A 17,710-nucleotide genomic window follows, 5' to 3' on the forward strand; every position below is an offset into this window, starting at 1 on the left:
GGAAGAAGAGGTTTCTTTCAGCTGCTTGACAAGTGGCATTTGATTCAAGTCTTGAAATGGGAGTAGAGTTTAGGTCTTTAGAGAGAGGCGAGGACGAATTGATCATCACTGCTATTGAATACTGACTTTCTAGACCAGCAGCAATGAACCTTCTGTGTTGTGCTTGCAAGAAAGGAACCAGTGCATCTGGTTTGCCTGCCCACTTCACCTGCTGAATCCCTGACAGTCTCATGCTGCAGGAGCTTCTCCAGTCCCTGGAAACCTAGACTGGATGCTGACCACGCCAAATTTGGAGTGAATGGCAAGAAAAACCAAGCAAAAGTAAGTGTTATTGCTTAGAACGGGAGGCAGTATTGAGATGGCTCAGCAAGTTCAGAGCGTCTGAGCCTGACCCTGGAATCCAAGTAAAGGTAGAAAGGAGAACCTACTCCACAAAATTGTCTCCTGATCCCCACACGTGCGCAGTAGAGCATGGGTATCCCCACACTGTAATAGACACCATAGCAATATATACAACTTTTAAAACCACCTTTTATACGATGCTGGGTTAGTTTCTGGTAAACTATAGCTGAGTCTTATCTATACTGGGATCCAGTCAGTAAAATTTATTTATTTTGTTTCTAATGACAGGAATTAGGCTTCAGTTCCCAGAGCCTAGTGTTCCTTGTTATTTATAGTTTTCACTGAGTTAGTAGATATACTTCCACTGGTGGAGGAGGCCCGCTCTGCCCTTCCCACAGTAGTGATCAGTCAGTAGAACGGCAACTCGAAGCAATGTAATCTCTAAGAATTCCAAGCTCCTATATGTCATGAACCTATAAGGTACCCTTGGGGCTCGGGTAGAAGAAAATGTATCGATTGTAAAGAGAAATAAGAGACAGCGCTAAGCTTAGGTCTGATCTATTTGTGATATCATGTTTATGTTCCTTTTTCTGCACAGGATAAGTTTGACTTAGGTTTCCATTACTTGGTACCACACTCACACACGCGCACACACACACACATACACACACACATACACACACACATGCGCACACACACATACACACACACACACGCGCGCGCGCGCGCACACACACACATACACACACATACACACACACACGCGCACACACACATACACACACACATACACACACAAGCTCACATACACAGAGTCACATGCATGCACATACATACACACAGGTACACACTCAGATACATATATAAACATACATATATGTATACATACACATCCATAGATATTACATATATACATACATAAATGTACACACACACATTTCTCATTCCAATAGTTTTATGGTCAACTTTTAAAGCTATCATCATTTATGCATTGACTATAATTTCCAATTTTCAGTTGCTAATGAGTTCTTAAAATGCAGCCATAAGTTAAGTATATTCATACACATGCTTACTACAACACAATCAGGGTAAGAATATGTAGAAACTAGAAACATTCTGATGATTTGTGTTAGTATCTAAGGCTGAGCCTTTATTTTATGGCACACTATGTTTTAGTTCTCTAATTTAAGGAATATAAAATTGTCATGCTCTGCTGTGGGTGACAACATCTAATTTTGTAAAGTTTAACTTTTTTGTGAAAATAAAACTGAATATGTAACATTTAAAAACCAAAAATTAAAATGTGATATGTTCCTAATAGCCATGGAAAATATGTGAAAATAATATAATTTTCAGAACTGCTATAAGTTAGATAACACTTGAAATTCTAGGACATATAAAACTGCATTACCTGACATGAGAAATAAAACTTCTCCCTCACTAATACTCGAAATAATGCAAATACTTATGGAAAATACAGTGAATGTAGCTTTTACATTTGTTTGAAATGCACTCCTACTCTACAGGCTGGACTGCCATGGAACCTACGGTGAATACTCCTGTTTCTTGGCTTCCTGTATACCGGGTTACACATATATACTACCAGCCCTGCCTCAGACACCTCGCTTAACAGGAGAGGAGGAAAGGGCAGTGGCTTTTCCCATGCCTGTGTTTTATGAGTCATGGTGGTTTCCGCCTAGACACAAGGTCCTCCACATCAATAGGGAGCAGGGAGCAGTTAAAGCAATGAGGTGAGAGATGTTGCCTCAATGCCTATGCCACCAAAGGTTATGTGAAAATCAGTTCTGTCAATGTGGTACATCTACACAATGGAGTACTACTCAGCTTTTAAAAACAATGACTTCACGAAATTCTTAGGCAAATGGATGGAACTAGAAAATATCATCCTGAGTGAGGTAACCCAATCACAAAAGAACACACATGGTGTGCACTCACTGATAAGTGGATATAAGCACAAAAGCTTGTAATACCCAAGGTACAGTTCACAGACCACATGAAGCTCAAGAAGAAAGACAACCAAAGTGTGGGTGCTTCAAGTCCTTCTTAGAAGGGGGAACAAAAATATTCACAGGTGGAAATATGGAGACAAAGTGTGGAGCAGAGACTGAAGAAAAGACCATTCAGAGACTTTCCCACCCGGGGCATCCAGCCCATATACAGCCACCAAACCCAGGCAATATTGCTGATGCCGAGAAGTGCATGCTGACAGGAGCCTGATATAGCTGTCTCCTGAGAGGCTCTACCAGAGCCTGACAAATACAGAGGTGGATGCTCATAGCCAACCACTGGACTGAGAATGGGGTCCACTATGGAGGAGTTAGAGAAAGGACTGAAGAAGCTGAAGGGGTTTGCAACCCCATAAGCAGAAGAACAATATCAACCAACCAGACCTACCAGAACTCCCAGGGACTAAACCACCATCTCAAGAGTACACAAGAATGGACTTATGGCTTCAGCTGTATATGTAGCAGAGGATGGCCTTGTCAGGCATCAATGGGAGGAGAAGCCCTTGGTCCTGTCAAGGCTTGATGCCTTAATGTAAAGGAATGTCAGGATGGGGAGGTGGGAGGGAGTGGGTCGGTGGGTAGGTGAGGGAACACCCTCATAGAAGCAGGGGGAGGGGACACCAGGTTTCTGGAGGGAAAACCAGGAAAGGGGATAACATATAAGATGTAAATAAAAAACCCACCGAAAATCAGTTCTGTCATTGCTCTTTATGCAATAAAAGGTGCTGAGCTTGGGGTGGCTGTTTGTGTGGAGAGAAGCCTTAATGCTCTCCAGGGTGAATAACTTATTTCCAAGGTCTAGTTTGACTGTATTTTCTTATGAAAACAAACAATCAAACAGAAATAAAACCAACCCTGCTAACGTCCAAAGATAACAGCTCCCAATTACAGCTGTGCATCAAAATCCACCGAGGTGTTTTTAACTGGAAAGAAGAGCAAGCGTCACTGAAGACTAGTGGATTCAGTTGCAGGGGGTGGGGTCCTCCTCTGTCATTTTAGCTTTATGCTTCTACGCCATCATCTCTTGAGCTTAAGATTGAGATCCACACTCTGTACGTGTAAAATTTAGATGTCAGTACAAGTGGTCAGTAATGTTTACTAGACCATTTTCACTTTAATAAAGGTTGCAATTAATATCAAAAAGGTGTTTCAAAGCATGGGAGGCACTGAAAATACGGGAGTGAATATCAACTACTTGGTATTTTTAAATCAAATATTGTGAAAAGGATCTTTAACCGAACTTTGACATGAGTAAAATCCTATGGAAAAAAATCATTTATTTTTTTTTAAGTCTTCAAAACATGAGCGAAGAAGTCTACCCCTTACTCCCAAAATGGTTTTGGAATGTAAATTAATGGAGAGCTTCAGTTATTGACTTGCATTTGACATATACTGTAACACCTTCGTAAGAAGAAGAAGACATTAATATTAGCCTATAAAGGTTCCTGGAAAGAAACATTCATGTATAATCCTGGACCAAATGTAACTTATTGAGGAAGAAGCAAAATCTTTACAAATAAAATGAAATGTTGTGGAAAAATAAGAAAAATTTAACGATTAAAAACAGGTTGAATCATGTGAGGATGTTGTATTTCTGTAATACCAAAAACTGGGAGTTTGAGCCAGGGAGTCTCCAAGGTCATCGTGGGTTACACAGCAAGTGATTTTCTCAAAATTAAAATGAAGTAAAATGAATGTTCTGATGAGTAACACTTCCTGCATGAGAGAATGTAGAAGACAGAACCGGCGCCCAGAGCTGACTGAGGAAGTAATGACCCAAGAACGAAACCCCAGTGACTAACAAGAGAAAGCTCAACTCTAGATGTCAAGCTGTGGCCAAACAGCCCACTCTCATGGTGGTTGGGTCACAGTTGCCTGTATCTTCGGCTCCAGGTAATCTGGTGTCCTCTTCTGGCCTCTGTGAGCATACACTCATGTGGCATACAATCATACAGACATACACACAAACATACACGTAAACAAAAATAGTAAAAAGCTGGGGGAGAGCTAGAGAAGGAAGCAGGTATTAGAGTAGAAGCATTTTTCTGAAACTAAAACTCTCCTACCTACTTGAATCATCGGGAAAGCCTAAGTCACAAAGGCCTTGGCCAGTGACTTAATGCTTAACACCTTTCAGTTAACAATGTTTGACTCAAACTAAGGTCTTAGCTTCCTAGGAAAATTATTTAAAGTAATCAACCATTGTAATTATAAATATACTCTGAAAACAGAATAACCTGACAACATTTATTTAACACGGACTGCGATCTCTCACTCTGGGAATGCCTTCTCTGTTTTAGGTTTACAGAGCAAGCACATACTGCCAGGGTAGAAGAGAGCACATCTATTCTGCATGGCACTTGGCAACAGTGTGGGAAGAAATAAACTTTCAGAAGAGGAAAGCATGTCTGCCCTGGCGGACAAACCCATGACTGGATGAGCATTTGCTGCACGGCTGCTTCCTGATGTCCTGTTGTGTATGTCCTAGAGTCCAAGAGCTCTCACCCCCAAAGATGCCTCAAGGCACTTCCTCTGCTACCTCCTTCCTTCCACGTTAGCCTGCAGGTTCTTTTGCTGATTTTTCAAATCGAAGTTGTGCTCACCGCTCAGCCCACTATAAATTGAATACCGTGTAACCAAGCTACCACAAGCACTTCAGTCCAAGCTCTGGAAAGAAAAGGTGTTTCTGTTTCAGCACCTTGGTTATGCAATTACCCTTTCCTTTCAACTCGGCTGTCTTCACAGACAGCACATTCCTCTACCTTTGTTTCCCCCTTTCATCTTCTATGACAGCAGTCACCACCAATGGCTCACCCAACTGTTCATATGACATTACAACAGAACTTCCCAGTGACAAGAACACACTTCAAATGTCAGCTTTAAAGGTGCTAGCGTTTCACCTGAAATAAAGGAGCTATACTTAAAACTTTGAGTTTCCATGAGTCCCCACATCACTGTGTGCTAAATTTTATTAGATCACTTTAGGTGTGTGCTATAGCTCTTTCTTTAAATGTGACTTTACATGATGTACCTCCTGTGTACTCTACAAATGGTAAGCAAAAAACATTAGCAAACACGCTACAAATATTAAACAGAAAAGAATATGTTGGTTTGTGTGTGTGTGTGTGTGTGTCTTTTAATATATATGTCTTTTAATATATCTTTTTTTATATATATATACTAAATTTAAAAGTTATATTTACGGGGTAGAGAGACGGCTTAGCAGTTAAGGGCACTGGCACTGCTCTTCTAGAAGTTCTGGATTGAATTCCCAGCACACAAAAGCAATTCTAGTCATAGGGGATCCAAGTCCTCTGCCAACATCTGTGGGCAATGCATAAACATGGAATATGTCATGGAATATATATATATATGTATATATATATATATGTGTGTGTGTGTGTGAGTGTGTGTGTGTACATATACATACATATAGGCAAAACATCAAAATATCAATACACACAAAAAGTAATAATAAAAAAAGTCTTTCAAAAATTTATGTTTTTGGAGCTGGTGAAAGGCTCAGAGGTTAAGCGCACTGGCTACTCTTCTATAGAACGTAGGTTAGATTCTCAACACATACACGGCTGATCACAAATGTCTGGCACGGATGTGGTACATAGACATACACTCAGGCAAAACACGTGTACCCATAAAATAAAATAAAAACAAAAATAATTTTAAATGTTACATTTCACTAGGCAAATGTAACAATGGGATCGTAGTCTAGAGATTACCTAGAAAGAAGAGATTTTTGTCAATCTACTCCTTTGTAATGGACAGTGAATATAACATTGCAAAGAAGCCATTACAGGGACCTAGTTTGTTTAAGAGACTAGAGGTGACGAAAATGAACATCTGTTAAGGTTTGCAAAGACCCCTGCATAGGTGTACCACCGACTGCAAATGTGCGGGCTTTTATCTGTCTTTCCATTCTTCCTTCTTTGAGGGAATAAACAGCCGAACTAATTTGGTTTTTCCAGACTTGCAGATTTGATAGTGGGATGAGTTGCAAGGGAAGTAACAGCAGATGGATAGCCGTGCTGTTCTAATTTCAGCCATCTTGGGGCTTAGAAAGCTGTCACATTTTTAAAAGACAATCAATTTCTCACTGTAAGGAACACAGAAAAGCAGTGAATATGTCTGGAATTTGTTTTGAAGTGTCGTTTATATTAAAGCATGGGCTTGCCAGCTTGTAGTAATTAGAACGGGATTTTGACAATAGCAGCCATTGGCCTCCCATCTAAAACCACAGGAGGATGAGGACCCTTAACACATCCAAGAGAAAATGGCACTGTCTCACTACATCACAATAATAGATTCCCAACCACCAGTCAGCAGGAAGCCACTTTAATTTTTGGCTTTACTACAAAGCTCTGGTATGCACCTGATCATCTGACCCCTTTCAATAAGTTAAATTCACACTCAGGATGCGTCTGACTTATAAAACACATTCCAAGAACTCAACATCCGGGATCTCACTCAGCACAACTTAGAAATGACTGCAGTAAATACGCGTGCATGAAGTGATCAGTCTTAAGTATTTTGATAAGAGAGAAAACATAATTTTTATATTATCTGTGGAAAATATGATCTAGCAGAACGATGTACCATGAAAAGCTGCTTAAACCGGAGATCACTCCAGTCCATGGTAGATTTGCCCATCCTACGCTCTAGCCACGGGAATCCACAACTTAGATTCTTATTATAGTTCCTTCCAAGGTGCAACTCTTTAAAGTCTTCCTAACGTATGGTTTCTCTCCCTTTGCCGGTTCCCTTGTTTTAAGAGTTTTTCCTCCTCTGGGAGCTGGTAAGGGCTACATGGTTCATTCTATAAAGACTCTCAGCACACATTTAAGCCATAAGGAAGTCCAGTGACTGTCAGTCCCATTACCTGCCTTAGGTTTTGCAGATCTTTTATCTGCAATTCATTCTCTTATAGCTTATTTTACCTTTTCCACAGTTTGGCATTCGATGTTGCAAGAAGTAAATTATTATTAAATCATCCGTGTGTTTTTAAGTATCAGTCTATTTGGACTTGTTATGGATTAAACTCATGAGAAGAGAAAGACTGAGCTGGCTAGTTCTGTGTTAACTTGACACAACTATAGTCAACCGAGGGATGGAACCTCCATTGAGAAAGTACTTCTGAAAAATTGGGCTATAGGTAAGCCCAATTTCTTAGAGATATGGGAGGGACCAGTCCATGGCTTATGGTCCTGGGTGTTACAAGAAATCAGGCTGAGAAAGCCATAGGGGGCAAGTCAGTAAGCAGTAGCCCTCCATGGATGCTTCATCAGCTCCTGCCTCTATGCTTCTATCTGATTTGAGTTCCTACCTTGGACTCCCTCACTGGACGGTGATTCAGCACATGTAATCCAAAGAAATCCTTCCCTCCTCAAATTGCTTACAGTCATGGTGTTTTATCATGCCAGTAGAAATCCTAAGATACTTATATAACAACAAAAACTTTAATCAAGTGCTACCTCAAAGGTAAAAAAGAATGTGAGAATTAATAGAGCCATTTAGCCAGAGTCAATAAAATAACCACCCAAACAGTAGTTGGAAGAAACCCCAGTAGCAGAGAGGAAGAACTTCTACCTAGGATTAAAGACAAGTTTATCTTTAGCCCAAACTTAACAGCTGTGTTAAGTGTTATCATGCATGTACATCCCATAGAAATCATGAGGGGAAGGCAAGGATATCTTGGTATAGATGGGTAGTAATATACATTGTTTAACTATTTTCAAAAACAACATTATTCTAGGGCCAAAGGACACTATAATGATAAAACACAGGAACTATCTACAGGAGACTGCAGCATAATGAAGAATCAAAAACAATGTCGGAGCATGAGACAGAAATGACAATGAGCTGTGTTACTGTTTTTAATACAAAGTTGATGGATTGATGATTAATCATTCTAGCATATCTTTCCTCTAAAATCCAGATTCACAGCTCCAATGAGCAGTGAGCATATCTGCTTGAATACTAACAAGTATCCAAAACACAGCACAAGAGGAAAAGCTAGCTTCAAACCTTCCCCCCACCTCACACCTATTCCTATCCTATTCTTCATTTTAAAATATTTTTGTTTTTTGAAAATCTCATAGAATATAATTTATAATATTCAACCCCGAACTCTTCTCTGTACCTCCTCTAAAATCTGCCCTTACCTCTTCCAAAGTCCTGTTTTTTTCCTATTCAATAACCCATCAACTCCAGTTTATACTGCCCATTAACTATTAGGAGGGGGCCACTCACTGGCGTATGGCTGGCCTACCAGAAGTCACATCCTTAAAGAAAACTGACTCTACTTTACCTTGGAGTTCATGACTCCATGACCACCTCCTCACTCCAAGTTCAGTGCTGACTGGCTTGACCTTGTGCAAACAACATAGCTGCTATGCACACAAGAAAAAAATATCTCCATCAGGTAACTATCCTAGTTCTATCTTCTCAGCTGCTCAGAACAATGAAGAAAGTCTTCCTTTTCTGTCACAGCCTGTAGGCCACCTTGTTAGACATGTGTTCACAATGTACTCAGAGTATAAATGCTTTTCCAACTTCCACCACCAGTGCCCTCCTCTTAATCATTCGACTTTTCCGTCTGGCTCCCCTGCTTTTCCCCATTTCCCCCTTCAGTCTTTCTAATGTAGAAGCCATATTATGCTTACAAAATGCAAACCACACAAACATTCTTACCGAATGACTAGGAAAGTGCTTATACACAAATATATGTTTGTTGAAAAAATGAAAATGCAGTTATCTAGGACAGGAGAATGTCAGTGCCGTTAGTAATGGTATACAGTAAAAAATAAAACTGGGTCATCGAGAGAAAGGGATGATATCAGAGAAAACAAAAGAAACAGAACAATGGAAGGCTGTGGGTACCATAAGAAGTTTAGACTCTACTCAGTGGTCAGAGCCACCTATCAAGGAGGAGAGGAATAAATAGAGTCAGAGTTACGTGTCAAGGATCATTCTTATTATGTGCAAAGAATATTACTTTCGCTGGGTGTGCAGCTCTTATAGCTGTAATAGGGATGATGAGACAAGAAGAAAGGAAGTACAAGGCTGGTTAGGGCTACAGTATGAAGCTTAAATAAAACACTACCCCAGAAACAAAAAGAATGAAAGAATATACGTAATAAGTAACCAGACTATAAAATGAAAACCATGCAAAGAGTCATTGATACCCTAGGCAAGAGGTAACACTAGCCTTAATTAGCATAAAGGAGAATAATGAGGGACAGACTGAAGTAAATTTGAGATGTAGTAGGGTAGAACACAGGAGCATTATTGAAAAGCAAATATCAGTGTTGCCTCCATAGTTTCCCACTCAGATGTACTTCCTACCCAGACAGGACACATGGAGCGACAGTCTATGTCAGGGGGCACAAAAGAGTTCTTACTGACAGTGGGAGGTTAAAAAAATGCCATAGTATCCAGGCATTCAGGTAAAGCTCCTATACGGCAACTGGAATTATAGGAAGGAAGCTGATAAAAAAAATCTAAAAAAAAATGAAATAAAAACCTCTGACTAGAAGGTACAAATTTAAAAATCATTAATTTACATGACGTAGGAAAATGCTATTGTTTAATCTCATCTGAAGCAAAACTTGAAGATTAATCCCAAGTGAGAGCTTTAAGACACAGAAACTTTGAGGGGGCAAAAAGTTTGTAGGTGGACAACTACAAGAAAATAGTACTTTCTAGAAACAACAGGGAAGTTGCACATAAGAACTCGGATATTGGGGAAGCATGCACGAGACCTGCACAAAATCAAGGCAGACAAAATCCTATCAGAATATGAGGTGTGGAGGCATACAGTTCATCATTTAGCTAAGGCGCTACTATGTGACAGTTGTTGAAAAGTAGAAGGTCGGTTTTCTTTTAGAGTGTGACCTCCTGTAGGTCAGTGGTCTGAGGCAGGTCTCCCACTCAAGAATATTCGGGGACCACAAATTGGACGCAATATATTCTCAAATAATTAGCATATAGTCTTAAAAAGGGGGAAATGAGGGGCTGAAGAGATGGCCTAGTGATTAAGAACTCTTGTTCTTCTTACAAAGTCCTGGATTGGTTAGCAGAACCCATGTAGTAGCTTACAGACATCCATAACTACAATTCTACAGGACCTGATCTCTCTCTCTCTCTCTCTCTCTCTCTCTCTCTCTCTCTCTCTCTCTCTCTCACACACACACACACACACACAGAGAGAGAGAGAGAGAGAGAGAGAGAGAGAGAGAGAGCACATACATACATCATGTAGGAAAACCACCTACACACAAAATGATGAATATTTTTTTTAAAAATAAACAAAACATTACTGTGACTATCACACTTTCAAGGTGGGATCTTCAGAACTCTATGAGGATCAGATGAGAGAAGGACCATGAGCTCACACTGACTGATGTTGACCAAAGGATGTCCTATAGGGACCTAGAAGCAAGCAGGCATCACCGGTTACATTTCTTTTGTGCCAGGGCAGAACAGTGAGTCAAAATAAACTTTCGTTGTAACTTTCCCAGTCTTGCAACTGTGCAGCAGAGAGCAGACCAGCATAGAAGGCAATTGTGAGACAATAAGACGAGAAAGAGACATATGATAAAATCAGAAGATATTATGCTACTTAAGAAGAAAAGTTTCTACTGAGACCAGAAACAAATGAAGTCCCAGCATCAGAAGGAAACCCAGAAATCAGCAATGGGCACTGATATCTGGAATATATAGGAGTGAAGTGAGAGAACGCTTAGATGAGAAAACGTACACAGCTCAGCACTCCACACACACGGCACTATGAAACAGCACCTGATAACACCCTTACCAGTTTCCCAAGCATCTCAGTATTAAAAAGATACCTGTGTATTCCACTGAAGGGAAGTAGCATTCAGATGGGTTTTCAGTGAGAAGAAGCACAAATTTTTCAAGTAGTTCTCCTAAAACTGTAACAGGGATGAGAAATGATTAGAATTGTAAAAGTCCAAAAGCACAAAAAGCACAATTTTAAGTCACAGACCTGCACATAAAAGTCACCTGAATGCCACAGCTCTGAGCAGTTCAACTCAAAACACAGACTTTTATCAGAACTCATAATGTTCCTGATTTCAATTAAATTTTAATAACTTAGCTGTGAACTCATTCAGTATATAACTAAAGAAGAAAATCTATCATCTTTAGATTACCTAACAATTACTTCAGAATTTGTTAATGATTTTTAATATTCATGAGGTGATCATTTCTCATTATTTGAGTCCAGAAGAAAATACTGAGATGTAAGACCAAGATTAATGCATATCTCGTGTCACTTTCAGATCTGTGGCATATTATACCTTTTATCCTTTGCAGCTGATGGTATCTGCTCGAGAAACCAGATCAAAGAAGAATGCACTCCCTGACTTAGAAGTGAAAATGATTCCTTTCCAGCTTGCTGTGATAATAACACAGTGTTTGCATATACTCTACAAATGGATGCTCCAGGAGATTAAGGTTAATACGCAACCCAGAGGAGCTTGTTTTCATTTCTCTAAAGAAATCTATCTGTAGAGCGGCTGATTGCTACACGATGAAGCCAGCGAGCTTGCTTCAAACTTTAAAACTGTGCCTTTCTCACACTTGGAACATTAACCATGACCTTTATTAGCTACATGGATTCTACTTTACATTCAAGTACATTCTGAGAATGTAATTCTTCAAAGAAAATTGAGTGTTCAAAACGTGAAAGGAAAAAAGGAATGGTGTCGTTTTCAGTAATTGACATGAGCGATCTACACATTACAACAGTTGGATGGCTAGAGCAGAAAATGAAATGTTTTTATTCGTTGAACTCCATGCATTATAGGATTTCAAAGCAAAGGAGGAATTTTAAAACATGAACATTCAGTAGTCATACCTTAAAGAAACACCTCTGCATACAGATTTAAGTCTGAAACTGTCTAGGCTAGTTCTCTGTTTATAAACTCAGGCATAAGTCTATCGTATTTATAAAACTGCTTCGAAAGTTTGTGTATTATGAATCCACATATAATATACTTTTGGATGGCAGCTTTTAACTTCTATGTAATAAGCTTCTCTAGAAAGGATGATAAGATGAAGTTTATATACAATTATTTTTCATTTAATGGCTAAGACTAATAATCTATAGTGCAAGATAACAGAGTTACAAGCATTGCTCAGAAACATCGCTCTCTACCGATACGCCCATTTCAATCTTCAGTTATATTGCAATCATGTGCTCTGTATTTGAGTATAATGTTGAGATAATGGGGAAATCAGAGCACACTGCTAAGCAGTGACTGGGGTGTGCATTCTCTCAAAATGCCAGGAGTTTTGTGGCTGTCTTTGTACGTGGCTCATTTGTCAGTCCGCCTGTTGCTTTGAACCTCATACGGCAAGCACAATGTCTGATACCTGTACGGTATGGAAGTTATTAGATTTGTCACCTACACATGGAAAGCTTGGCCTGAGATGGGATGATTCAAAGGAGAGCCAGAGAAAATAACAAGCTAGCACCTCTCTCTACAGTGGAAGAAAAGAAAGGAGGAGTAGATATATTCTAGTCCTCCAAGTACCGGGAACAATTTATAATCACATGCCAGGATTTTGTTTTGTTTGTTTTATGTTTTATTTTGTTTTCTAATCAACATACTCAAAATGCCAGCAGAATCTCCTAAAACTGAAGACGTATTGAAGGTTGCCAACATTCTAGCTTATTGGCCGAAGATACTAAACTTTAGGATGTGGGAAGCAATTCTTAGTGTTAAACACAATCCACTCTAAAACACTGCCCTGAAAGCACACTATGGAGTATTGGTTCATCTAAGATGTGTATTAACCTTAAATGACAGGTCTGAGATTTCCATAAAGGATTTTAAATTATGGTCTTTCTCCCTTTAATTATGACTGCTCACTAAGCTAGGAACATAGTTAAAAGACTCTACAATTGTGTTCAGAGGCCTAAAAGAACACAAGGGTTTTCTGTGGAGGAAAGACTGAAGGAAGAAGCTGAAGAGAGAAAGGTTGACTTCACTTCTCCCTTGACCTCGCCCCACCCTAACCCCATCCTACAAGAATGGTAGTATTTCCCGAGCCCTACATATTATATGATAATTATACTCAACATGGCTGATGCCCCAAGTCTGAGGCTGCTCTGGACACCTGATCACAGCTGGGGAAACAACACTGTGTTTTCTTCAGGGGGTAAGAGGAAGGGAGAGAGCAAGAGAAAGTCAGCGTTAGGAATGCAGAAGAGAAATGGAGAACAGTAAGTAGAGGTGGAATGGGAGATAGGTTTGATCAAAACAGAGATCGGGGAAATACTAGATAGAATATATTTCAAAAGAGGCAACACATTTGGGAAGTGAGCAAGCCAGGAGAGTTCTCCTTTTGAATGAGACCCTTTCAACGAGGTTTGGCGAGTCACATTGTCTCTTTCCAGCATGTGAGGAGGGAGCAAGTGCTCTGTGTCTGAAGAAGATAACAAGCCTGTACTAGACACGGATCTGCCTGAACCCTGGCCTCTGTGTTCCTAGCTAAAAACTGAGAAATAAATGCATATTATTAAAGTCATAGAAAATTAAGACACCATCACCGCAGCAACTGTTTCAGAAAGAAGGACAAAACAGTGTTTGCAAACACTCAAACTGTCTGCGGGATTCACTACCCAAACACACTTAGAAATGAGTACATGACAGCTCTCATCACAGCATACGAGAGCAACACTGACAGTTCAATTTTCTCCCTATTCATCCTGCAGGAGGTGAACAGATACTTTGTTCCTCCGACCCTTGCATATTCAAGAAGGTATTTTTTTCCTATGTCTCTAGTCCCTAAAATCAGCATTCCAATTTTGTAAGAACGTAGTCCACACTTTATCTAGTTTTAATAAAATTATTTTATGTATAGCCACCCCGCTTTTCATCATGTTTTCTTGTCTCATTCTTTCATTTAAAAATCTTTGCTGTTTTGATCAAATACAGATAGATTCACAAGTTGTAGGGAAGCAAAAATGACAAGAACTTTTAGTTATGATGTAGGGCACGCTTACTTCAGATGAGACCCTTCTGACCTCTCTTCATTTGTGGGGACAACTTCATTATGTTGACAAATGTCCCACTTTGATTTGACTTCCATGTGTCCTGAGAGGCCCACTGTTCCCTGTGAGCTTATCCCTGGTAGAAAAGGCACTGATTCTCTTGACTGTCAAGACTCCTTGTCTTGCTTTTGAAAGCTTAATAACGCTGTTTTCTAGGGGGTAGGGGGTGGGGTGGCCCTTGCCTGTCTCCACTTTAAGGTCTACTCAGATCCTGTAAGCTCGGGTCTCTTGACAAGTTAACAAGGTCCCAGCCATCATGTCCTCAGACACCTTTGCTGACCCAGACGATCTTTCAGAACATAAGTGCTGAGTCCGACTCAGAACAATTTCCCATACTGTTTCCAAGTCAAGAAGCTAACTTGTGGAAAGTCTTCTGCCTTGGGGAGGCTGCCCTTTCCCAGGTCCTGCAGCTAGGAAAAGCAGGGTTTTATTGCTCCGTGCCATCTTCCAGCATCTGTTGTCATTCTCAATCAATCAGGCTGGAATATATAGGTCAAACGAAAAAAACAGGAAATTTTCTTCCATGGTTCCGAAGCAGCCAGCTTGCCTTCTGCTTTCTGGAGTCATTTTGTTTGCTGAATGTGAGATGTCAACTGAGTATCCCAACACAGATAAGGACAAAAACATCTGACCTGTCTTCCAAAAGTGGAGGTCACTTCGGAACCTTTTTTTACAGTTATATATAAACAGTAATATTTCGGTCCTTAAATGCTATTTCTGTCGGATAAATGAGCCTACCATAGGTTTTTCTTCTTTTATTGTTATCTTCCTCAAAAGTGTTTTTAGGGAGATGCTAAGAATTAAGCACAGGGACATTCTATGTGCTAAGTAAGTGCTATACCACTGAGATACTCTAGCAGTCCTGACATCTCATCAGAGAAGGTCTTTGCAGACCAAGCCTGATGAGGAGAGTCCAATCTTCAAGACCCACATCATATTAGGGGAGAACGGACTCCCACACTTGTGGCTTTCACATGTATGAAATGTCATGCACACATCCTACCCACTCCCATGAGCACACATGAGTTCACACAGCATGCACACATACACTCATAAGCACACACATAGGAATGAAGAATAAAATTTAAATATAGAAAATATCATTGAATAATAACATTATAAATAAATTCCAGGCCTTCATTTTGCTTAATTAAAATCATTAGAAACTCAGTATGCCTGGAATCCTAGAATTTTAAAGGCTTCAGCATAAGAATTTTGAGTTTGAGGTTAGTCTAGGTTTCATAGCAATACCCTGTCAAAAATAACCACGTATTAGATAATAATGGTCCAGTTGCTGATAAAGTACTTTTTAGTCATGAACTAAGTCATCAGTCAGTATCAACAAAAATATATATACAAGGCAGTTAGGAAACTGTACAACTATTAGATCACTCATAGAAGAGTAACAGGAGATACTGATGAGAAAATATTAAGGAATGGTGCTTTCATGGAGGGCTGCCTCTAGAGTATCAGTTGCCAGAGGTTAGAAATTAGATCTGGGCTTGATTCTGAAATTGATTGCTAACATTGGACAGATACTAAGAAATTAGGGTAGGAAAGCCAAAAGAACAGAAGTCAGTTAATTTCCTGACAAAAAAGGAAGAGAGAACAAAGGGAATGCTGTAGTGATTTGCATCACAATGAATAAAAGGTGTAGAATCCAACACCACATTTGAAATTCAACCAGTGAAGCAAGTGTCCCTCAGTGTTTTCTTCTGGCATTGAAGTGTTAGTACAAAGGGAACAAATTACACATACTAGTTAACATTCCTGTGGGGTCAGGAGAGATTGAGGTCATGGAAACCATCACCTCACCCAGGACTGTCAGTGCGGAAATGCACAGCTCTCCCCCTTCACAGGCGCTCTTGATTCTCATAAATTTCCTGTCTGGAAGGAAACCCACAAATACAAGGAGCCCATATGCAAAAAAAGGTGGGCAATTCTCCTCTGATCACTGTGAAGATAGTCGGATTTAATTAAATGTGTGAATACTACTTATTAATGGCTTGTTCGCCATCCCTATCCCACTGCTAAAACAGCACCTGCCCACTGTAGGACAACACTATCAATAAGCAGGTCCTCAAACTGTTATTACACTTCCTTCTTTCCGTTTTCAGTTGCACACTTGTAGTCATAGAAATTTAAAATCAATCTCTCATAATTTTGAAATTTTTAACTGGTAGACTATTTTATATCATGTATCATTACATAAGTGTGTTAAAGAAAAGCAGTAGGTTAATTTACAAAGGATGTTTTATAAAGGATTAAATCTCATAACTGTAGTTAACTCATTTTTATAACCCAAGCTGTCCAAGACTGCAGAGGTAGACTTGCATGTGTGCGTGTGTACATGTACATATATACACATACATGCACAGGCAGTCTGTCAAATGTTTTTGCAATGGGTTTGCCTTTGAAATTGATCCCCTCACATTACAGATAGCGTACATGAAGACTGGAAGTCATGAGTGACTATGCACTGTTGACACAGGCACAGCCATGTCAAGGACAGCAAGGCCTCCATGTATGGGAAACTGGCAATGCTGATATCCACATGGGTGTAAGAATTTCTGTAGGGGTCCCAGTGTGAGTGTCCATGAACACAAGACCACCATGTGAAAATACTAGCAACTGCAGCTTTCCCCTGGGGTGTTCACAGCCTGATGCTGTGTCTCTGTAGCTAATCTTGTCTCCTAGCAAGATTAGCTAACCCCGCCCCCTGTGCTGCACTGATAAACACACTGAGGTTCCTGGCTGTGGAGACAGCAGAACCCAACCTGTTCTGTATGTGTGTTCCTTTGCTTTGATTCCCTGGCCACCAACAGTCAGGGGTTCAGGACCCTCGCTGGGCGGGCCATTATAAGGGTGGAAATGAGCATTTATTATTTATTATTTAAATAGTTTATTATTAAGCCACTGTTTTACTTGTCTGTGTCTATCTGATACTGTCTCTAATGGACAAAAGGTTAGGCATAAAAGGGTGACATAGAGAAGTGACTTTAGATTACCTAGATTTCGCCATTAGATTACCTCTTGCCTCTTCTACTACAGAGAACTAGGCTGTTAGCTAAAGTTGTGAATTTCAGCTTCATTGTTGATAAAATACAGGTTACATACTAAAGCTGCTGTGGAGTACACTGCGTAAGCAACTAAGCATTAGGCAGAGAATCCTGGAGCTATAACCGGAAGTAGCTCACAGTACCCTAATGGACGAAGCATCAAAAAGCAATGAATAACTGAGGAA

At 39.9% G+C, this 17,710-nt stretch overlaps 1 protein-coding gene across 6 annotated transcripts in view; it reads right to left on the bottom strand.

Moving 5' to 3' along the window:
• The window catches only part of Tbc1d32 (TBC1 domain family, member 32), a 230,881-nt gene that overhangs the window by 44,331 nt on the left and 168,840 nt on the right, over positions 1-17,710 (bottom strand). For 5 of the 6 annotated variants that reach the window (XM_039099304.2, XM_039099306.2, XM_063279629.1 and 2 more), the window contains one exon: positions 11,234-11,317. In XM_039099304.2, coding sequence (XP_038955232.1) covers positions 11,234-11,317 — 84 coding nt within the window. Of the gene's footprint in view, positions 1-10,688; positions 10,815-11,233; positions 11,318-17,710 lie in introns of those variants that run through there. The other variant, XM_039099308.2, reaches the window with a different exon arrangement.

Source organism: Rattus norvegicus, chromosome 20 (assembly GCF_036323735.1).
Source record: "Rattus norvegicus strain BN/NHsdMcwi chromosome 20, GRCr8, whole genome shotgun sequence".
Classification (NCBI taxonomy): Eukaryota; Metazoa; Chordata; class Mammalia; order Rodentia; family Muridae; genus Rattus; species Rattus norvegicus.